This window comes from Zophobas morio, unplaced genomic scaffold (assembly GCF_036711695.1).
Source record: "Zophobas morio isolate AGI-343-1 ecotype UQ-CSIRO unplaced genomic scaffold, CSIRO_AGI_Zmor_V1 ptg000011l, whole genome shotgun sequence".
Taxonomy (NCBI): domain Eukaryota; kingdom Metazoa; phylum Arthropoda; class Insecta; order Coleoptera; family Tenebrionidae; genus Zophobas; species Zophobas morio.
In genome coordinates, this window is record NW_026972116.1 from 211789 (window position 1) to 236734 (window position 24946).

The window sequence follows — 24946 nt, forward strand, 5'->3', positions numbered from 1 at the left end:
TGTCTGACTCACTACCTTCGTCAGTCAACAGAGTCCATGCTCGTCACATAAATCTATACTTATACTCTTATTAATATAATCTACTATTATTTTCAAATGTCATATAACTGATACTTATCCGACGTTCTTACCGGGGTTTTTAAGTGTCATTTCTACGACACCGTGTTTGAGCGGAGCATAAGTACTACTTATACTCCGCGGGCTTATAAATAAAACATTTATACTCCGCCGGCGTATAAATAAAACATTTATACTCCGTTGGAGTATAAATATGTGAAAATTATAGTGGTTGTCAACCATAGTAATCACGGTAAGTGAAATCAAAGCAATTCCTTAATGAAGCAAAAAGATAGGAAATAATCATTTCAAAAGAAGATTAAAAGTTTGAAAAAAAAAATTGTATTTCGTTCGAAGTTTAAGTGACTTTCTGTGACTCGTATGTACGAAAATCGAGAAGTCGAGTGTTAATGCTGAACTTTTATTATGTCTCGTGTTTATTATTTTGGAATTGCGAATAGGAATCATATAACCATATATAGAATTGTATGAGTCAGGGTTTTGCTCTCGGGAAGCAGGGCAGGAGTGAGAAGTCAGTCGATACCGATCGTCCGTTATTGACGGTGGTCAATAAATATCCTTTATATTTTGCCTATTATTTTGGAGTTTTCTTACAAAATTCAGAAGTGGGATTGACCCGGTGCTCACCTGTGTGATAGGTACCTGAGCAGTTTTCTACTTTTGTACGGTTGTGAAAGTTTTGCGCAGTTTTGACCCGTTGTGCAAGTTGTGCAATAATAAATCGCGGTGAATTGTTGACACTTTGACTAATTACCAATCAATATGAGTTCCCATAAAAAACGTCGGCATGAGTCGTCTTCGAGTTCCTCGTCTTCGAGTTCTTCGTCGTCGAGTTCGTCGGGTGACGCGAAACGCGAGTTAAAAAAACTAAAGCGGCGTTTAGCGACAATTGAACAGGGTGCATCGAAGTTCAGTGTACCTGGACCTAGTGATGAGGCGTTAGTACCTATTTTCGACCCCAGAAAGGACGACTTAACGATTGAAGCCTGGGTGTCACGAGTGGATGAAATAGCGAAGACTTACAAATGGAGTAACAAGTCAGTAACCAGAGTGGTCGCAAATAGACTTCGGGGAATGGCAAGGCAGTGGTACGATAGTCAACAGCAGTTGAATGTGAACTGGCCAGATCTGAGGCGAGTATTGATGAAACAATTTAAAAAACCCCATCCATTTGCGAAGTTGCTGCGTGATGCTGCAAACTATGAAGCCGCCCCTGGACAGGAGCTGAGTGAGTACTGTTTCGCAAAACTTGCAAAATTGCGTCTCTTAAATGTCGTGATACCCGAATCGTATCTCGTTGACGCGGTGATCGGTGGAATTCGTGATGCAAACATCGCTCGAGCCGCCAGAGCCTCAAATTTTAAGGACAGCAACGAATTATATGCTTTCTTAAGTACATTGGGACGAATTCCAGGTGTTGATAAAGAAATTCAAGGTCCTTCGCAGATGAAGCGACAGAATCTTTCAACTGCTTCGGCATCAAAGTCGACCGGGGGAGGCATAATGAAGCGCAAAATCAGCTGTTTTAATTGCAAAGGCCCTCACCTTGCAAATGAGTGCCCTAAGCCGCGTTTACAGTGTTTCAATTGTAAACAATTGGGCCACATTCAGAGTAAATGCCCTTATCGAAGCAGCAAACGTGATGATCACGTGCAACAAAAAGCTTCTACGAGTCGTGACGTGAACGAAGTTGGTACGAAGAGTGCCAATTCAAAGAATCCTTATGTGATGCATGCGATAATTAATGGTAAAAAGGTGAAGAGTTTGATAGATACGGGCAGTACATCCAGTTTGATAAAGGAATCGATTTTGAAGAAAGTAGGTTTAGAATATGAACCGGAAACTAATAAAATACTGCGCAGTTTTGCTGGAACTTTGGTTTGCGGACTTGGTACTGTCAGTACCTTGGTACAGATTTGTGAAGCTCGAGTCACGGTTACTTTAATTGTAATGAAAGATAGTAAGTTGACTCAAGACTGCATCATTGGAGGAGATTTCTTAAACTCGCCAAATGTGGTGCTTATCAAAAGTGGAGATGAAGTTTTTCTTCGACAGCTTGGTGAATTACAACTTTCTGCAAGTATAGAAATTCCAAGTATTTGTGCAACTTCCGAAGCTACTCTACAGCCTGTGTTCGGCGACGTTGATTTGGAGACTCAACAACGATGTGGTGAGATGTTGTGCGAGTTTCGAGACTGTATCGCATATTCTATGTCGGAGTTGGGTAAAACAAGTGCCGCCGAGTTAACGATAAAATGTGTTTCGGACGAACCAATTGTGTACCGCCCTTACCGTCTGCCGGTTAGAGAAAAGGAGATTTTGCGTGGTATTATAGACGAATTGCTGGCGAACGGTATAGTGCGTGAGTCTAATTCGCCCTACGCTAGCCCGGTCCTTTTGGTGAAGAAGAAGACAAACGATTATCGTATGTGCGTTGATTACCGACGTTTAAATGCTGTGACGGTAAAAGACAAGTATCCGTTGCCGCTCATCGAAGAGCAGCTTGATAGGCTAGGTGGTCATCAATGCTTTATAACATTAGACTTGGCGTCCGGGTTTTATCAGGTGCCAGTTGCGCCAGACTCGATTGCGAAAACAGCGTTCGTGACACCAGATAACCATCTCGAATTTTTGCGGATGCCTTTCGGCCTTTCGAATGCCCCAGCGGTTTTTCAAAGACTTATGAACAATGTTTTGGGCACGTTGAAGAATTCCATCGCATTTCCTTACATCGATGATGTGATCATTCCATGCCCAAACACGGCTGAAGGGCTGGAACGCTTGCGTCAAGTGCTGAAAGTGTTACGGAAAAATGGACTTACATTAAAACTAGAGAAATGTCGATTTTTCCAGAAAAAAATCGATTATTTGGGAAGGGAAATAACTGTTGAAGGAATCAAACCGGGTGTTCGTAAAGTACAAGCAGTACTTGAGATGAAAGAGCCGCAAACCATCAAAGAAGTACGTCAATTCTTGGGTTTATCGGGCTATTTCCGAAGACATGTGGAAAATTATGCCAGGATTGTGGAACCGCTAACGCGACTATTACGAAAAGACGTACCTTGGAGTTGGAAATCGGAGCAGCAAGAGGCATTTGAGACTGTCAAGAAGGTTCTTACTGAAAGACCGGTTTTGGCTGTTTACAATCCCGATTTAGAGACAGAGCTACATACCGATGCAAGTTCGTTGGGGTTTGGTGCAATATTACTGCAACGGCACGATGAAATGTTTCGAGTAGTGGCTTACTACAGCAAACAAACGACACCTGAACAAAAATGTTACCATTCATATGAACTAGAAACTTTGGCCGTGGTGTGTGCTTTGCGGCATTTTCGAGTTTACCTGCTTGGAACAAAATTTCGAGTTGTAACAGATTGTAGTTCTTTGCGAACAGCGTTTGCGAAGAAGGATTTGATACCGCGAGTGGCAAGATGGTGGCTCGAAGTACAAGAATATAATTTCGAAATATCATACAGGCCTGGGGTGAAAATGACACATGTTGATACACTGAGTAGGCAGCCTTTAGAGATACTTGAGATTAATCAGGCTGATTTAACAGAAGGAGACTGGATATTGGCTGCACAGATGCAGGACGAACAGATTGTTCGAATTCGAACCATACTAGGTAATGAAGAGAGAAATAGTGAGGCGAAAAGATATGGTGCTGAGTATGCTGTGAAGAATGAACGAGTGTACAGAAAATTACAGAATGGCAAAACAGCATGGGTGGTGCCTAGAAACGTAAGATGGCAAGTTTGCAGACTATGCCATGATCAGGCGGGTCACTCGGGAATTGAGAACACGTTGAAGAGAATGCAGAAGCATTATTGGTTTGCAGGAATGCGTCGATTCGTGACGAAATATGTAAGAGCGTGTTTAAACTGTGCTTACTACAAGCGGGTTGCAGGGAAGAAGCAAGGGAAATTGCATCCTATAGAGAAAGTGAGTGTACCATTTCACACGGTTCACGTAGACCATTTGGGGCCTTTCGAGACGAGTTCTCAAGGGAACAAGTTCTTGTTGGTGATTGTCGACGCATTTACCAAATTCGTCATTATTGAAGCAGTGAAGTCCCAGAAGAGTCAACCAGTCGTGCGGGTGTTTCAGCAACTCATGTGCTTGTTCGGTGTTCCGACACGTATAATCAGTGATCGGGGTAGTGCTTTTACTTCGCACTCGTTTCAGCTGTTCTGCGAGACGTATAATATTAAACATGTATTAAACGCGGTTGCGACCCCGAGGGCCAACGGGCAGTGTGAACGATACAACAGGACCATACTTGCTGAGTTGGCTACTCTTGGTGCTGATTCTAACAGCACTGAATGGGACACACATGTGAAGGAAGTTCAAAGTGCCATGAACACCTGCTTTAATAAAGGTATCAATACGACACCTTCAGAAGCACTGATGGGCTATCATCCGCGACCAGCAGCACAAGCACAGTTGTTGGCAGACATCGAGGTAGATCTGGACCGCCTCAACCTTACCGAGCTGCGGGCCGACATGGAAAGGCACATCTCCGCCGACCAGGCTCGACAAAAAAAATATTACGACAAATCCCGGAAAGAAGCCGTCAAATACAGCAAGGATGACTTGGTATTGGTGCAGATTACTAGTGTGTCGCCTACTGGTTCGAGCAAGAAACTACTACCCAAGTTTAGAGGGCCATTCCGAGTAGTATCTGCTTTGTTCAACGATCGTTATGTGGTAGAAGATCTACGTGAAGGACGTTACAAGGCAAGAAGCGTAGCAGCGGTCGAGAAGTTGCGACCCTGGATGTCAGCTCAAGTTTAGTCTGCACATACAAATGAGTGGTCATGAGCCACACGGACGATTTGTCCAGTTGATGATGAAAAGTAGAGTGGTTGTAGGCCACACGGACGATTTGTCCAGTTGATGATGAAAAAGTAGAGTGGTTGTAGGCCACACGGACTATTGTCCAGTTGGTAGATGTTGGAAGTGGTTGTAAGCCACACGGACACTATGTCCAGGTAATTGCTAGATGATGAGGTGGTGGATACCACACGGACAGGGTTGTCCAGCTAACGAGACGTTGTTGTTAAAGGTGGTTGTGCCACACGGGCTAGTGTTGCCCAGTTTTTCAGAATTGACAGGAAATGCCCGGTTTGCCGTGGAGGTTGCGGTCTGCGGACAGCCCGCTTGACAGGATGGCCGAGTGTACGAAAATCGAGAAGTCGAGTGTTAATGCTGAACTTTTATTATGTCTCGTGTTTATTATTTTGGAATTGCGAATAGGAATCATATAACCATATATAGAATTGTATGAGTCAGGGTTTTGCTCTCGGGAAGCAGGGCAGGAGTGAGAAGTCAGTCGATACCGATCGTCCGTTATTGACGGTGGTCAATAAATATCCTTTATATTTTGCCTATTATTTTGGAGTTTTCTTACACGTATGGACTTAATTCGCCTCGCTATCGCTTGGCGTTTAATCGTCCATACTCTGTCACATAAAATATCACTTAAACTCCAAATAAATTGAATATCTATTATACACAATCATTATTATAATGAAACTATTATTAACTTTTTAGAAGGCAGCAAATAGCACATTACCAACTCATTTTCTGTCATTTTACATTATTAACCTGCCGTAAGTACCTACATATAGAATTCAATAAGGTCGCTCATTACTCATTACATTTATTAAAAATGTTTCAAATATTTAAACAAAGTCAACATAATTGCTTTTAATAGCTAAATTAAGTTTATTCTGGCAGTAATTTAATTATACAGTTAATTAATAATTGTTTTTTTTTAATTAAATCTACCGCTATCTCGCTACAGATTGACAGTTGCCAATGAAAACTCATAGTCCATAACCTACAAATGACTTAACTTATAAATTTAATAAACAAGTTTTCGAAGAATAATTTAATTAATTTTGTATTGTTACATCATTCATCATCAGCACTCAACCCGCAGATAATTTCTGTTTTGCTTTTGAGGCCAAGTTGGGGACACCGAATCGTTGAGACTTGCCACAGGAATTTTATGACAAAAGCCTAAAATGAAGGTAACATAAGTAAATTGAGTTAAAACGTTTGTGAAAGCGTTGTTGCCGAAGATGCAGCTGCCGTATTCGCAGTTTCCTGTGCCTAACTTCCCCAAAATTCCAAGACTCCTTATCAACCAAAGAACGAAAAAAATTATAAGAAATATTGAAGCCAGGAAATTCTCTATAGGTTTAAAATATAGTAGCTTTCATAGATATTGTAGCCGTCCATAGAGTCGAAATTTGCGAATAAAAATAAAATAAAACCGGTTCAAACGGAGCCGACGGTGGCTTGCAAATTCTGACGTCACTCTGGCACACGTTGCACAGAGACGTATTTAAAATTAAATGTCATCTTTTCCGTTATGATATAATCTGTTTCATTTCTTAGCTCAATCTCGCCAATAAAAACGAAGCTCTGTTCACTGTACACAAGTTGTGGTATGGTATATTCATCGTTGCGGAGGTAGGTGGAGCGAAAAATCTGGTCATCTTAGCAGCAAACACGGCTATAAACTAGTCCACGTGGACTGTTTGTTTCCTGTCATATTTTAGTTTACTTGAAAAAATTGCGTTGCACCAAACGGTTATTACACTTGTTGAAATACACTTTCAAACTTCCATCTTTCTCTAGATCGTCGGTTTCGTAGCTGTGTGACAAATCGTTTGTCGTAGATAGAAAATAGTAAGATTACAGTGACCCTAAGATTTTGTGCAATAGGCCTTAAATACACCCCTGTGTGATGCAACGCGTGCCGTAGTGACAGAACTTACAAGCCGTTGTCGGCTCCGTTTGAGCCGGTTTTATTTTATTTTTATTCGCAAATTTCGACTCTATGGACGGCTACAATATCTATGCAGGCTAATAATTTGTGTTTACAGCCTATTATATTTATTCAATAAATTTATTATGTCAAATAATTATAGAAACTCGGATTCAATGTTTGTTGCTCTTTTCTTAGAGCACCAATCCATATAAATTTTGTAGGCTTTGTTATATTTTGTTTTGATTTTATCGGGAAGAAGATTTTTTACAAGTTCGCCAATCTTTTGGCGTAGTTCTGGCGGAGTACATTCATTATCGCATGGCAATCGCGGTGGTTTGCCGCATCACGATGTGCGCGCTTCTATCCCACCTTCCCTTGGTGGTGCAATTAATTAATCGTGCAGTTTCAGACTTCGAAAATAATGATTTGGCCACGCCGGGAGGTAAAGTGACACTTTGTGCGCTTAAATGAGGAAAGAAAATCACATTTTCTATATAGTGAGTGGAACATTTTTTTTTAATATTTTAACTTTTTATAAAAATACATGAACGAGGCAAAGTAGAAAAAAATATTTGTACGAATATCATACCCAAAATGGGCATTTTTATATGGAAATTCAGTTCCATCTTCGTGAAGGTCTTCAAAAATTGACTGCGCCGTAATTTTATACAAATCCATCCATAAAACTAACAGAGATATTGGCCATGAAAATCCTAAAAGAATCAAGTTGTTTATATCCGTCCGGTATCCTTCAAACGATGGGCCTAAAGCGTCAGTACGGACCACGGTACGGACCTTTTACGAACTGAGCTCTTGCGCCTGAATTTGTGATTTATGGTTTTGTGGGTTCAACCCTTGATGGTTAACTTTGAAATACCAATAAAATTTTACTAGGTACTGTTGCAGTGTAGGAACTTCATTCATGTTTTTAGATGGTTTCTGTGAGTGACTTAAAAAAATAATGATTGAGCCAATTTACTTTATTGCATAAATATGGTACTGTAAAACTGAATACTTGGAAATGTCGCAAACTTTTTAAAGTTATCGCAAGTATCAGAAATGTGTAATCAAAATATGTCTACTTATCTCCCCCAAAAAACTGATCTCAAAATTTTGCCAAATAAATCCTATTTAAGCTCAAAAATCTTTTTTAGAATTTATTATACCAAGATGACTCAAAAAATTAATGAAACACTTTATTTTATTCAATAAATCAGGAACGGTTTACTCTATATTCCCGAAAAGTTGGCAATACAATACTGTTTCTATTAGTATTAAACTCCACCTATAGACATTGATATACGTGTGCTTACAAAAACGTTGATGACGTCATCAGAAATTTTTTTACAGGAAAAACTCAGTTGAAACATGTGCACGTTTCGTTACATTTACTTTAATATTATATACATATCTTTATATTAACTCATAGAGATTCTCAGAAAAACTATAAAATTCGCGAAATCAAATTTTCATGAATTTTTGAAAAAGGTATGACATGTGAACTACTTGTTTTAAAATGTAAGTAACGTTTCTGCCAAATTTATATTATCAGAATCGACGTGCCGTTTGTGTCAAATGAAAATGCAACGCGTACTCCGAGTGATTATTCAATTAGCCAATAACACGTGACGTCATGTTGTGGCGGGAACTCAGCGTTTGACAAGCGCCGTGAAACTCCATAAGCGATGTTGTTAACATTTTCGCATTTTATTTAAAAGTGTGGGTGTTTATTTAGAAAATAAACAGGTGAATAGCTTCTTTCATATCTTTTCTGTGTATCCGGGTGCTTTTTTTGTCGATTTGAGTTTAGAAATACATGATAAAAATAAAATACAGAACACTGTTTTGTTCTGAATTCCTCGTCATCCAAAATACATCGGTGTGTTTTAAGCGGGAAATTGGAAATTAATATTTTCATTTGAGGTTACTGTGACGGGTTTAAGCGAAGGTGTGTGATTTGTTTTTAAAGTATGGATAATTTAAGTGATTATGCACGATGTCTTTCCGTCGAAGACAAAAACAGATATGTACAAAAGTTAAACAATTTAAACGGCGTAGATCCTTATACAATGAGTGCAAGTGATTTTAATTTGTGTTTAGACGATGTCCCTACCATAACAATGAATACCATTCTAAACTTTATTATTTTTAGACTAAGTAAAATAACCCACAATAAAACTCGTGCCTTCAAAAGTCTAGAGACATTTATTCAGTTTTCTCTTTTTTAAACAACCGTGTCTTTCAACATTACAAGTATTATGAGTGGATTTATTTTGATATCCTAAATTTTGTGATGGAACGTAATCAGGATGGTCCACATCCGACAAATCTGCAGGTTTACCTAAAAGAGCACCAATGTAGTAGTTTGTTAGAAACTGTAAATCTAATAGGTAGGTACTGTAGCTAAAATAAAATGATCCGAACAAACATAGGAATACTTTACTTTGGCTTCGTTAAATCCACTCGTTTCAAGGCTTTTAACCAAAGCTTCCGCCTTTTTCCCCATCCTGTATATATTTACCTTTATTGTTGCTAATTGCTGCGAAAGGAAAATAAAATTTGTCCGCATTTCTGGTGCTTCGATTCGCGCAACCCACAACAGCACAAAATTTAGGCATTTTCTCCTAAAATACAAAATATTATAATATTAAGATGCTAGTGTATTTAAAAAACATTGATGTACATTAACAAAGAATTAATTTGCAAAACAAATAATATAAGATGCAGCGAAGTTAACCTGTACATCACATTGGAAAACATTATTTTTTAAGCATATTCAAACGTTATGGTGCGTTTTACAGATATCTACACAGTCTAGAAACTGTAACAAACTTACCAAACTATGAAAATACAGTTGACACACTCTCAAATTTAAATGAATTCCGAAAATATTGGCATTGACTCTTATGAGAAAACCGGCTAGTTGTCAAACGCTGCCATCTTGATGACCTCGGATGATGTCAGTGTATTTGGCTAATTGAACAACCGTTATTTCAGTGGCAAGAGAAATTCTGTCGAAGTAATCTGCGACAAATTTTTTAAACTTTGGTATGATGTGTAAAATGAAATAAGCTCTCAAAATACTCAACCCCCATGCCACATACTTTTCCTTTACTTACATGTAATAGTTTTTCTACACTATATTAGGGTACATAGTACATTCTAACTCACCCCTAAACCGTAGTCGGATAAGCCTCCCAGTCCAACATGGACACCGTCTGGAGCCACAAGTGTGCTTACTTCGGTGCATTTGCTCGTCTGTGAATCCACCAAAAGAGGTAGCATGACATCGTTAAAAATTTCGAGAGAGTCTCGTGCAGAACTGTTATCTGGATTGCGAACTGCAGAACGCGACTGTGTAATTTCTCGACGATATGATGCCCAGTTGCCGAGAGCCAGTACGCATATTAAATATCGGGTGCCTGGATAAAGCTTTGAAAGCTTCATGGAGCGTGAATTGCGGTCCAGCATTCGACCGCGAATCTGAAACGGAAATAAAAGCGGTGGTAGAGTAAACAATCGATAAATAAAAAAAACACTCCAAATAGAGCATATAGATTTTTGGTACTTTCTCGCTGCATGCGATGACTATGAATGCGAATATCAACACAGTTTTCAGAATTAAACAAAATGCAAAAAATGTAACTTAGTTTTTAATTTGTTACGCAGTGAACGTTGTTAGAGTGATTGACGACATTAAGCCGATATGTATAGTTTTGCCTATGGCCGACTAGTATAAAGATTATGGCCTGTCCAAGAGGTACCATACGTGTTGCCATCTATTAATAATTACACTTAATAATTTAACAAAATTTTAATTTGATTTGACATTATTAGACTTCAAAACGTGTAATGGTGGTTTGTTTCGATATGAATGCCTTTGTGCCTTTCAAAAGCTGTTAATAATTCTTTTGTCGTTTTTGAATTATTAATAGATGGCAGCACGTATGGTACATCTTGGACAGGCCATAATCTTTATACTAGTCGGCCATGGTTTTGCCCAAATAAAAAAAACACCACCTGTTGATGTCAGTTGGTATCAAACACCTTCATTAGTGATTTGCATAGTGTTAGAGCGGCACTACGTTTTATGCCGTTGAAAGTTCAACGAAGATTAAAGTTGTCTTCAGAAAACAAGCAGATACAGACAAATTATAATTCATTTATTTTAACGTTTGTAGAATTTGAGTTTATTATCTCCTTTTAAATCGTTTTGAAAGACCAAAATCTGCCATTGAGTCTGCCATCATTATAAGTTTGTCATAACCTATCTTTTTTTTCATGTCAAACATCAAATCTATTACTACGTAGAGGTGGGACGGGTAGTAACTATTCGTTACAAAGTATTCGGTACACGATGAGATCCGAACTACCGAGTATCGAAGTTGAAAAGTAATCGTTACTATTCGTCAATGATTACTGCTCATTTCGTGATTTCGAGTATGCACTCTGGATTCAAATACTAAGGAATCAAGAACCGATTGCCGAAATACCGAGAACTACCGACCTACTAAACCTAAAAATCAAATACTCTTACTTTTATGTACTAACACTTCGCTTTCAAGTTGAGTAAAATGTTGAATATAGAAAAAGGAGTAAGTTAAAAATAATGCGGCATTTTGTTAGTTCAGGCCTTCGGACCTAACTCTTGATTACTCTCTAACAAAAATTTAATGAAGTTTTTAGAGTTACTAAATAATAAGTAAGTTTTCTTGTTTTTGTTTTTTTTTATTCTATGTAATATTATTTGATTTATTTTTGTATTTTTTTACGATTTAAATATATTTTTTGTATTATTCCAGAAATTATTAGATATTTTCATACCGCAATAAAACCAAACCAAAGCGAGTTTCATTGAGTAATCAATACCCGAAGTAACGATTATAAATAACGATTACTTTTTTAAAAAGTAACGAATACGTACGAGTACACCAAAGTAACGATAGTTCCCATCTCTATTACTACGGTGTTGTTCCATAGTAATACCATGAGTGGGATGAATATTTGTGATAATTCAGACGATTTATTACCTAAACGAATTTTGTGTTGCGATGGAAATATCAGGAGTTGCGCAACTCGTGATATTTCCTGAGCGCAACACAAAATGAGTTTGCTAATAAAAGTCTGAATTATAAAAATATTCATCCTACGAATTGTATTTTGCAAAACTATTCCATGCAGCTGGCACTAAAGCACAATAATTATAAACAATTTTCTTCTGTATTTTTAATTCACTTTCTACGAAAGAATTGTTGGCAAATGAACCCATTTTTTAATAATGTCAAAAAATTAATTTGTTTACATGATCGTAACTATGGTTTGCTAGGTTGAAAACACCGTTTTTTTCTGATTGATACAATATTGAATAATATTGCCTTAGTTACAATATGTCATAACACACTAATATTTCCCAAGGGAAATATGAATCGTCATATTTCACTATAATTTTTTTTTATTTTTTAATTATAGCAACAAAAATTATAACAATAATTTATGAACTAACAAAGTTGTTGCATTTGTAACGCTACTTTTCAGAACCAAAATAAAAATTGCAATTCTCAAAATTTCCGCTAAAACGGTTACAACCAGATACAAACGATGAAGAATCTTGTTCGCAATTCGTCAATGAGTTGGTCGTTTCCTTACTAAGAGCATTCAGTTCAGTTGCAGTCTTAAACGATTTTCCAGAAACCGTCACCAAAGACTGTGATGACTGTGCTACATGCGATGCCATTATCGACACACCAGGAACCGTAACAGATGCTACAGAGGGCTCTCCCTCTACACCAGCTATCATCTTTGCTACCTTATTTTTCTGCAACATACTGTTAGCTAGACACCCTTCCGCAACCGACGAACTTCTCCAACCACCGTGTCTCTTTAGTGTGGTCATTGAGGCTCCCGCGTCGGGCATCAACGTCGCGGATGTTCGTCTTCCACAATGGCCTGTATACGCCTTCGTATTATCCAAACCCAACCATTCAGCAACCTTACTCGGAATCTTTCCGAAGGTATTTTTGCCGACCGGCTGAAGAGTACACTTCTTATTTCGATAAGCCACGAAAAACCTAAGAACACCTTGCGGACGCAACGCCGAATATTCTCTCACTAAACAAGCAGCACTCAGTTCCTTTTTACCTTATACATCAAAAAAATGTCATTAGGAGCTTCTCGCAAGAATTTTTCTTTTTCTTTGCTTCTACTTCATCGAACAGTTTAACATCAGTTTTTTCCCTTAAATGTAACATTGACCTTAGCATCGATAATTTTGGCCACAACGTATTTGGTGAATATTTGTGCGACTACGGATAGAATAAATTAGTCATATGTCAAAAATAACAAAAATCATAGCAAAATACCAAATCTTCAAAAAATGCAAGCAAAATATTTTCGTCGACACCATTCACCGAATTTTCTCTTCTCCACTCTTGAAAGTCTTCATACACTTTACTGTAAGCAGCTTTAGATTTCACGGGAACCAAACATTCACGGGCTTTCGCCGCTTGTGATAGCACGTAGTTCGACATTTCATCAATTTTATTTATGACAGGACGCGACAATCAAAGCAGCCAACCATGATATTTACAAACACGGCCCTTAGTAACGTTACCAATCCGATTAATTCAAAAATTTAGAATCCAATATTTTTTGAACAATATTGTATCAATCAGAAAAAAACTATTGATTACAACACGGGAAATATGAATTATTTCCCGAGGTTGGCTAGTTACATCCCGAGGGTGAAACCCGAGGGATGTATAGTATTCATATTTCCCTAGTTGTAATAATAGCTATTTTTGACCCAATGGGGATGCCGAGCTACTGTGGCTTGCCGCGAGAAGCCCACGCTACATACCAATCAGATTGGTTCTTAACCCATATGCATGGAATAGTCGCTAGTATTTTTAATGTGTTGTTGGTGGTTTTTTTAATTTTGGCAAATACTATAGCAAATTATGGCGGCAAATACTTAATTCACATTATTCGTTCAGATTAACACACATGCACCACTCCTCCCTTTCCATTCCAATGTATCGCGTAGCGTGTAGATCTCTTTTTCGTCACCGAATGCTCAGGCAAATCGGTTCTACCTGGTAAACGCAAAATAAATTTTTCTCACCTCGCTTAATTACCGCCCCCGTTCCGGCAAGCCAAAACCACAAAATAATGAGCGCAGTTGAATTTATTCAACCAAGTTCTTTGTTTGCATAAGGGCCGTGTGTCAATCAAGAGTTTTTGTAATCACTTTTGCAAATTTAATAATATAATTAATAATATTATTAATAATAATATTGTCTTTATTGCCCAACAATGTAAAATACATCAATTACACGTACAACTCAAAAGAACAATTGTATGTAAAAAAAGAACTAAATAAAAAGAAAAATAAACTACGAATCGACAGATAGATTAGTGGCTAAACTAATATTAAATTAATACAAAAATTAATGAATACTACTAAACATTACCTACTTTTTCAAAAGAAATCTTTCAACACATTTTTTAAACGTTGAATATCTCATACGAAATATGTCAATATCGTTACAAACTTCATTATATAAAGATGACATCAGGTATAGTGGCGATCTAACAATCATATTTGTCCTGGGGATATTGTAGCTGAAGGTTGAATGATGTCTGGCATATATTCGTGGGACCAAAAAGTTCAGTTTTTCAAGCATTTGAGGTAGATCCAAATGGGAGTGAACTAATTTATATAATAGAAGTAGTACATTAGTTTGACGCTTTACTAAAACAGGGATAAACTTAAATTCAACTAGGAGAAGATCGTGGTTATATCGTCTGGGGGGGATAACCTTACGAAATTTTAAGAATAAGTATTTTAGGAATTTACGTTGGATGTTTTCAATCATGACATGTAGGTTTGATATATAGAATACCACACAATGGAAGCATATTCAAGCTTGCTCAAAATAAGTGTTCTGTATAAGGATACGAGGCAGTCAGCATTATATAAAGATTTACTATTACGTATAATAAAACCCAGCGTCCGATTACAGGATAAAATAATATTAAAATAATGTTGATCAAATCGAAAAGCCTTATCAAAGTATATGCCCAAGTCTTTAACAGTTTCATATCGCGGGAGAATGCTTTGATCTATTTTATAATCATAAGTAATAGTGTTCCTTTTTCGAGTAAACGAAATAACTTTGCATTTAGGAAGGCGCAATTTAAATTTATTGCTGATGCACCACTCATAGAGCCTGGTTAAGTTTTTTTGAAGAAAGATAGCATCTGCTAATAACAAAATTGAACAGTGAATGCTGGAAGGTAGATCATTTATGTATAAATTAAAGAGAACTGGCCCTAGTATAGACCCTTGAGGAATTCCTGAGCTAGCAATAAAAGAATAAGATACAAAGTTGTTATACTGCACAAACTGTGTACAGAGTGTAAGATAGGATCGAAAAAGGTTTAATAATTTACAAGTGAAATCAAAATTTACAAGTTTTTTAAGAAGAATATTGTGGTCAATACGATCAAATGCCTTTGTAAAATCCGTATAGATGACATCGACTTGTGATTGATCTTCCAAACTTTCAGATACAAATTGTGAGAACATTATGAGGTTTGTTGTTGTTGATCTATAATTTAAAAAACCATGCTGATACTTTGATATATAATTTCTCACTTCGGGGTAGATATGGGAATATAGAATTAATTCAAAAATTTTAGCAAAATTAGAAAGCAGGGAAATTGATCCATAATTTTCAATTTTAGATACATCACCGGACTTTAAGACAAGACAGATCTTAGATTCTTTCCATTTATTAGGAAAAACCCCTGTTTAAAGGGATTTATTAAAAATTAGTAGGAGTGGCTTAGCAATTTGGAATTTACAGTCCTTAATTATGAAACTTGGAATCTAATCTGAACCTGATGTCATACCTGGTTTCAATCTTGTGATGGCTTTTATTATATCATCTTCCGTGATCTTAAATATATTTACAACACATGAGGTAGAATTTACAGTATCAGCTAAATAATATTCATCAAGCGGATCAGATGCAGTATAGGTGGATCTAAAGAAATCACTAAAGGCATTTACTATTTCCATAGGATTTTCAAACTTGCTTATACCAAATGACATTTGGCCTGGAATTCTAGTTTTACCTTTTTTAGCATTAATGTAACCCCAGAATTGCTTAAGATCATGATGTATGTTAATTTGAATGCTGTTGTTATACAATTTATAAGCAGTATTTATTTGCTTCTTTAAAAGGGACCTAATTTCTTTAAATATAGTAGGTAAAAATGTAGACCTGAAGCTCTGTATTTCTTAAGGTATTGGAATTTAAATTTAATATTATTTCCCTATTGAACCATGGCGGGTAATGCCACTTTTTTGACCGAAAGACAGGTAGATGTTTACGGAATAAATTGAACAGGATATTATAAAAACAATCAACCATCAGATCTACAGAAGAAAGAGTTGATAATAATGAATGACCAATCAGTCGATAGGATATCATTGTAAAGAGAGATGAAGTCAGCTTTACGAAAGTTAAAGGCACTTATATTATAGTTATCATTATCGTGGCGTGGAAAATTAATCGGTTTATCAACTGAGAAGGTGCAAACTAAAGATAGTGCTGGATGATACTTGTCTTCTATCACCATTGGATTATCAAAGTGGCTAACTTCCCATTGAATATTCGAAAATGCTAAATCTAACAATTTATTATTAGAATTGAAAATATTATTTATTTGATTTAAATTTAAAGAATGTGCAAATGACTGTAGACGAAGAATTGTTTTATTAGGGATGATGTCATTAAAATTTGGAACATTGAAGTCACCTATTAGAATTATATTATTAAGACGCACTAACTCTTCCTCAAAGAAATCACAAACAGCATTAAAACCGTCAGAGGACGGAGTACAAGGAAAATATATTACAAAAACTGAGAGAGATTGAAAACCAAGTCTTAATTTACATCCAACAAGATCTATAGATGGATTATTAGTTTGAAAAGCTTGAGTATCGATTTTTTCAACTGATTTCAGCTAATAATACACCACCACCACGAGTTACGTTATTACGTTATTAGCTATCAAATTTCGATCAGACCTGAACACATTGTAAACATCTGTTAAGATAAATTCAGAATTATTTATAGAGTCAATTAACCACGTTTCCGTTAGACAAATTATATCAAAATCAGAATCACTTGAAGAAACCAAAAAATCATCCATTTTGTTTTTGAGGCTACGAACATTTTGGTAGTATAAGTAGAACTTTTTTACAGAATTGGGCAGGCCTAGTTTAAAGAAGGTTTTTTTCTGGATTGTCGGAACACCACGTATGTATTTAATAAACAAATCTAGCTCACCTTTTTCACGTCTGTTGGTTATCTGGTTCAGTAACTCCTTATAATACAGCCTTTGTTTATCAGTTTTATCTGATGACGCACGCACAGATTTAAAGTGCGGAACAGCATCAATATTACGACGTTTCCTTTTTATTAAGTCTAATAAATTGAATACATATTTTTCTTCTTTAAGTGTTAATTTGATAGGTCGAATCTTATTGGTATCCTACTTGCCAAGTCGAATTGGAGTTCAAATTAGTTCTGGGATGGAAGAACGCTCATTACCAGAATCATGTTGTAACAATTTCAGAAAATCGGAAACCAATTCAGCTTCTTTGTTCTTTCTGGTTTCATTATTTAGAGACGGATCTTGTTCAGGCATATTATATAAAATTATATCAGTTTTACGTTTTTGGCGTTCAGCTACCTCTTGTACCATACTCTCGTAATCATGGTTAAAGTCATTTTTAGGTAGATTTGATGTTAAATTTGTTATTTGTTGTTTTAATGCGTCAACAGTTTCACTAAGATTTTTTATTGTATCTAATAAGCTTGGTAGTAATTTGCAACAGTTGCACGATCTTGTGTCACTTTTTGTGGAAAGGCAATCGTCACATTTCCAACAAGCACCACTTAGGGATTTGAAGGCATCGTATTGGGATTTATCAATACCAACACACTTAATGTGATAATAGTTGGTGCAGAAATTGCATTTAATTCCAGGAATTGTAGGGGTGATAGTACTGTTGCAAGTTATACAATAAACACCCATCTTAAAAAAATACTGGGAAAAATTAAAAAGAGGTAGTTAGATAGATAATATAACCGATTATAATCAGTGTGCTAATTTACACCACTGTACCCTGTGGTAATATTAACCAGCTAAAGTTCAGCCACGTGAATAAAAGCAAGTTTAAGAGAGATAATTAAACTCAAAAAAGAAGCTCTAGCGATAACTGATATTCACAGGAGCCAATAGCGTCACAGGGACCCAACAAAAAAGCCACATTAATTTATTAATTGCGAATCCACCTAAAAATTGTTGATACTATAACAGTGCACACACACGTCCAACTGTCCAATTTATATTAAATAATCTACAGCGAAACTAGTGAAAAAGATTAAAAACACACGGAGCACAGCTCACACACGTCCACACACACATTTAATTCTTGGTTATGAGAGGACAAACTGTAAAAATTCGTAATTCCATTAAATAAAATCGCCACGTCATGGAGACAGTTGTCATCGAAGAATTTACGCACATAATTTTGTAATATACTCTTATGTACGACTTGTTAATAAAATTGCTCTTATATAACACATTATGAGTTAAAGTTTGGCTACTAATATTTGAAGGTGACTTCACTGCGGGTAATGCGTTTAGGAGGTTTTATTGTTTAGCCCAGCTGTCAATGTGTCCATTATGACTGTTTAACGAAGTTTACAAAATTTTCGAGTCCTCCCGCTGGTAAAAGTGCTTAAGACGATTAGAGTGTGAAGAGCCGTCACTAAATTCGTTCACGAGAAAATTGTAACAAAAAGACGAATAACAAATCCCCAGAACATAATAACAAAATTCGATAATCTGCAAATCTTAATTATGTCCTAATCTGCATATACTACCATTCGAACAGATAATCACCAATCCCCTAACGTAAGAACAAAATTCGCATATTCGTAAATTGCAAATCTCATTGCGCTTGTCAGGGATTGCGACCAACATGCGTAGAACCGTACACCCATAAAAATCGTCAATCACAATTACTTTCATCCGAATTCGTACCTAAACTAAAACAGCAGCAGACGAAACACAGACGCATAAAAAACAGATCAAAGAATGCCGCCTTTACAAACAGATGCAATAGGCTGACACAATGTAGCGATGACGACATGGGAACCATGATGCAAAAACCCGACGATTTACGACACAGTAGTCACATAAAAACGTCAGGAACGTAACCATATTCAAATTAAACTCTATAAAACAGGGAAATAAAACATAAAGTCGCGTTCCGTGTAACACATAAATTAAAAAGAAATATGGCTCACTAACGTCGCGGGAGACAAGATAAATGGGTAAAAATCCCTATAAAAGCAGTAGCGCAGGAAGTGATTTTAATTCAAGTTCCGAGTTGTAGTGGAACACTGTCCGTTTATGTACCGAGTTTTTTTTTTACTATTTTGGGTGAATTTTGGAGAAATCCGAACTTAGAAAAATTTGCAGAGACCGAGAAGAAGATAGAAAATTCTCTATGGTGCATTTGTGTAAGTCTGCATTTCAGTCATACTTAACTTATCTCGCTCTCCCTCTGTCATAATGTGTTCTAATTTCGGCCGAACCTATTAAGCGTTTAATTTATGCATTTTTGTCGGGGCTTTTCTATACGTTTGGTGTGAACAGATAGCGCCGGGGAGAAAGCAATTTTTAGCGTTAACAGATGTTCTCGTTTGCGGGTGGTACTCTTGGCCTTACGTCAGCTTTTGGTCGTCGGGGAGGATTTTTCGATAATTTACCGATCGCTTTTTATGAAAATTAACCCAACTTTTCCTTAATACCCGGATTTGACCCCTACATTCGGGACACGGACATTTTAGATGGATTTTTGGGACCTTTCCAAATCGAAACCATGTTAATCTGATTTCCTTGAAGTCGATAATTTTATTTTGAATTTATTGTCATTCAATATGATCCCGTTTTCTGATTATTTTGCCATAGTTTTGGGAAACCTCGCATTTCATTTTAATTTAATAATTTCACTATACTTTAGGGCATTTATGGTACTAATTTCTTAATTGCTAATAGCTGTATTTAAAGACTGTGACCATTCATTTTTGCGTTTATTTGATTGTCCCGTAACCGCTGATTTTCTCGTGAACAAATGTTCGCGCTCCGCGTATATAGCTAATTAAATAATGTGAAATTCACTTATTTCTCTCTTTGCATGTTTAATTTCACAAGTTAGTGTAGATTTAAGTGCATGTTTTAATTCGTTAATTTTAGTTATTTTCTTTATTCTCAGTGGAAAAATTCTTTGATTTCCACTGAATTATTAATTTTAATTGTTTTTATCTGTTTTAATAATACTTAGATAGCGGGTAAGTGCCCAGTCGCAGTTTATTAACTACTTAAGTGCATTACTCGAATTCGTATCTGGTAGTTTTCGAAATTTAGTTTTCACGCACGTAATTATTATTACTGTTTAGAAGGTATCGCACATAATTAGGGATTCACTAGGGTAATTTTAAGTTTTGATATTAATAATGATATTAGAGGATTTTTAGGATTAATTTTAAATAGTTTGGTGGGTTATGTTTGTAGATTCTAAGGTTTTCAATAGTGGAACACAAATGCGTAGCGCTTTACATATAATGTTTGCATATTTAGTTGTGTAAGTTTAATTTCATGTTTTATTTTGCCATTCGGCATTTACATATTTACTCATCTATCCTTTTATTATGCTTGTAGTTTCATCTTTCAATATATGTATTAAAATGCTGCAGCGTTTAATTATTACCTCTCCCCCCATATGCAGTTTAGCTTTTCCATTTCCAAGAAAATGGGCCTACACCGAAATAAATAATTTTGTTAGTGTCCAAATGCTCGCCGCGGTTAAAAACAATTTGTACACGACAAGAGATTAGTGAAGTCACCTCCAAATAGCAGTAGCCAAGCTATACAAAAGATGTTTCTTTATATAACTAGTATTATAACTAAGAACAGCCAATATGAAAACTTAATTGATTGACAGGATTTAATTATTTATAAAAATACTTATTAATAACAACATTTTTACAGCTTGAAACGTCTATGCCTGACGAAGATAACTCTCCTGCATTTGTATTATTACTTTCAACACTTCCACTAAATTAAGGCCTTCAAATTTGCCCGAAGTTATGAAAAAATCACGAAAAATTTTCGTTCGTGTGTTCCGTATTTTAACGCAGAAAACATGTCCTTCACCTTTCACGTTTTCAAACAGCAAATTAATTCATTCCTCCTTCCTACATGCATCCGCAAATCTCATAATCGGAACCACCTAAAAATTAATTTCTAAGTATATGAATATATCGGGAAAAATTTTAACACCTTCGTTAGTAACAATTTTTCAACTTCACCTTCTTGCAGAAACGTTGTCACATCGCTTTTAGAGAAAATATTCGATTGTTTGGGTTTATACCCTTCCGACTTCCTCAACAAGTTGGATATATTTGCTAATATAACATTTCTTTTCATAGCTATCATCATATCACCGCCCTTATCACTGAATAATACGCCCAAAGGCTTGAACATTTATAACGCTTGGACAAATAATCAAAATAAGCTACTAGTGACGTGCGATCAAAAATAAAACACCTGTAGTTACTGTAAATATTTTTTGAACGTATGGCGTACCTAACATCGTACAATACACATCTGTCAGTGTCAAAGTCGTTCTGTCCCTTGTATCATTGCTCTAATCTGTAGACTAGCTATCCAAGGTTTCTTAATAGTGACTAGGTTCTGGTTAGTGCATACAGCGAGTTTGTAGACAGACCTGTTACAGGGGGCAGGGGGGGCATCAGTCCGTTATGACGTAGAGAGTACCTCGCTAGGGTTTTTGGGATCTTGTTGTGAACTACTCTGATTGTGATTACGTCCTGGCTACAAAGGTCAATTTGTAAACACAATGCCAGTTTCGGCAAAATCGCTCTTGGAAAAAGTAACTACATTTAAAACTAATTTGATCGCTCGTTACCTTCTCATTAGCTTCATTTGTATTTTTTTCTCAACGCACCACAAAAATTGCAAAATATGACACAGTGTTTACAACTAAATTGTTTGGTTACCGTGGCAGTGAATACCTACTCTTATGATTTTTATTTGGCAAAAGAAATGTTTTAAATTTGAATTAAGAAATAAAAAAAATCTACTTTTAAGAAGTCGTAGATAAAACGTATATTACATGTGTGACATTGGTCTTATAATACTAGTGCTCTTACTTGAGTCGGGCTAACGCTCTCGTCTGAGAACTCATCGCACTCGTAATTATAATGATGCCTCTATCCAATTTGTAGTATAAATAACTATTTTCTGCTCATTATATAGAAAATGTGATTTTCTTTTCCCATTTAACGGTACAAAGTGTCACTTTACCTCCTGGCGGTAGGTAAAACTATTTTTTTGTGCTACCTCAATCGAAAACGACATTTATTGACATTGTGTCCTTCAAGCGAAAATGACTTTATGAGGATCTAAACTCAAATCCATAAGGTTGTAACCACTCCCTAGTGTAAATTTTTAAAAATTATTCAGTGTAAATCTGTCTTTTAATAACCTGGTGACATATTTGGTGACCTGTCAATATAATGTCAGTTCATTCATGTATTCGCGACACATGATTACGTTCGACTTCACTGCAATTCTTGCACTCCTGCACAAGTTATTTCATAATTATCATTGTAACTTGTCGCAATATTGTAAAAACTGATAAACAATTTTCAATAAAAACAGGATAACCTGAGTCTTCATGGTAATTATAATACAAGAGCAACGATAAATAGAAACGTGTTTTATCTTTCATCTGTAGAAAGAATGCCACCTGCTGTAATTTAGACTTGCAGTCGATACGTTTACGAATTACGATAAAATGAACCCAAAAATATTGTGGTCACGAATGAAATCAAATATTGGGCTGGTAAAAAAACAAGGTGAATTGATTTATTTATTGTTGCTGCTTCATAAAAATTACTTTACAGATGGGGAATAACTGAGATATTCAGAATTTGTTTAAATTATTGTACATGAGTATACGTGATAATTATATGTGTGGCTAACTATGACTCGAAGGATCAGCTCTCTCGACTGAAATGATCAATCTCGCGAGCAACACCAAAATTGTCTATAATGGGTAGATCACCTTAATTAGTTGCAATGGATGACCAATTTTTCATCAAAAAAATGGGACACCAACAAGTCTTTAATGTTATGTTTAATAACTCTAATATTTGGTACTACTTATTATTTACAAAATGTACAAGGGATTTGGTTGAAGGCGATAGGTCTGGCTATGCTCCTCCGTCCTGACGATTTTAGTGGTAATAATGAACAAAATGTAACTTCACAAAATTCAGAGGCTAAAATAATAGGTATGTTGAAAATAATTTGACGGCTTATTTAAACTTACTGTTACAGGAGTGGTTAGAAACATTGGGAACACATAGACCAAATAACCAAAAAGCAATTATTTTTCTGTTGTTAACTTTCTTAAATCTGAATCCCATGGATTTTAATACTCAACGTAAAGTATTTAAACTTGCTGTATATTCTGGATGTTCTTTCGCAAAAATAAACAAATCCTGAAGAGTAAAAAACTCATTTTTTTTGTTTTTGTCAAATATACGGTAGGTTAGATCTTCTTTAAATTCCAAATTTGAATACCACTGCGATTTTTGTTTTGGTTTCCACTTTGCTTCTTGTAACGGTTCTCCAGATTGGTGTTGGGTTATAATTTTGTGGGCTTGACATCGAGAACACTATGGAAAGGATAGGAATTAATGATAAGTTTACAAGGAAAGTATGCAGTGCTTGAATTTAATGAGGGACATTTAGTTGTATTGTGTAGGATATAAAGAGTGGGTATAAAACTTGAAAAGACAATGTTGTACTAAAAAGCGAGATATACACTTTCAACTTGAGATAGTTAAAACTAAAAGTCCTTCGACATACCACCATGTTGTAATAACATGAAAAAAGTTCCGAATGTCGATACGTTACTCTCATAGTATAGTACTCTCTTTCCATGGTATAAGAATAACTACATACTGAAAAGATTTTTACAAGCTTGAATTCAAGTTCTCGGGAGGATGCTTGGGGATAAGCAAGTTTCAATTCATTGTGGCAGTTGGCAAGTGCCATTTTCATCTGCTTATTTACCACAATATGCCGTGTCGGTACCATTTTTCAATGGTATGGTTTAATAACAAACTGTGAGATATTTAAATAAAACTCTCTCGTGCGTAATTGTCAAATTTTGACATATGCGCCGCTACCAATCTGTTCATGTGAAAAACACCATTGGCTGTAATGCCAACCTTACAATTTAACGAGTGGTTACAACCTTATGGATTTAACTGTAGAGCCGAAAGTAAAAAATGTTAATAAAAAATAATCCAATATTGCCTAATTAATTGTTAAGTGAACAAAATGATGTATGCGGTATTTGCACTTACAAAATTGAGTAAAAATTTAGATAAATATTTTTAAAGTTAAATTACTAGGGTAAATTTGTTTACACGATTTCGGTTGGTATTGCTTCAATGTCAGCATGACATCAACTGTTAAGTTTATTCTGTTTAGAAATTTTTATTTTACACTAATGCATTTGGAATCAGAGGTTTCTTTTTGGAATGTTCAATTGATATAATTGGTGATTTTACATTGAGGAACAAGGTAAATAGTTGTTTGTGATCCCTTGGTCTCCTGCAATTATTTACTATTAAAAAACATTAAGGTGGATAAAATTTCTGAAACTAACCTACCGGACAAACTAAACTGCCTTCCAGACAAATATTGTTCTTGCAGTGACAATAATGACTTGGTTAATCAAATATCAAGAAAATATTTATTACAAAACTAATAAGGTGTTTACATTTGTGAAAATTAACAACTTATTTATTAACATGAAAATTTATTTTGACATTCTTAGAGTTTGAAATGGTAGGACTTTGAATCCTGCAGAGCCACATTTGCAATTTGAATATTTCCAGG

At 35.9% G+C, this 24946-nt stretch overlaps 1 protein-coding gene and 2 long non-coding RNA genes across 17 annotated transcripts in view; 1 reads left to right on the forward strand and 2 right to left on the reverse strand.

Moving 5' to 3' along the window:
- LOC135126608 (protein artichoke) overlaps positions 1 to 24946 on the reverse strand; it is a 491663-nt gene that overhangs the window by 94745 nt on the left and 371972 nt on the right. For 8 of the 13 annotated variants that reach the window (XM_064052644.1, XM_064052643.1, XM_064052641.1 and 5 more), the window contains one exon: positions 10031 to 10342. In XM_064052644.1, the coding sequence (XP_063908714.1) occupies positions 10031 to 10342 (312 nt within the window). Of the gene's footprint in view, positions 1 to 5622; positions 6103 to 9087; positions 9884 to 10030; positions 10343 to 24946 lie in introns of those variants that run through there. The other 5 variants (XR_010280082.1, XR_010280084.1, XR_010280083.1 and 2 more) reach the window with 5 other exon arrangements.
- Positions 22443 to 23554, forward strand: LOC135126609 (uncharacterized). 3 transcript variants are annotated; one of them, XR_010280087.1, is made up of 3 exons: positions 22456 to 22709; positions 22767 to 22887; positions 22936 to 23554. It is a non-coding gene; the product is annotated as an uncharacterized LOC135126609 (long non-coding RNA). The 3 variants fall into 3 exon arrangements; XR_010280086.1 differs by having other exon boundaries at positions 22464 to 22887; positions 22936 to 23325; positions 23372 to 23554; XR_010280085.1 differs by having other exon boundaries at positions 22443 to 22887.
- On the reverse strand, positions 23151 to 24304 carry LOC135126610 (uncharacterized). The gene is made up of 2 exons (XR_010280088.1): positions 23906 to 24304; positions 23151 to 23712 (listed from the first exon to the last, which is right to left on the reverse strand). It is a non-coding gene; the product is annotated as an uncharacterized LOC135126610 (long non-coding RNA).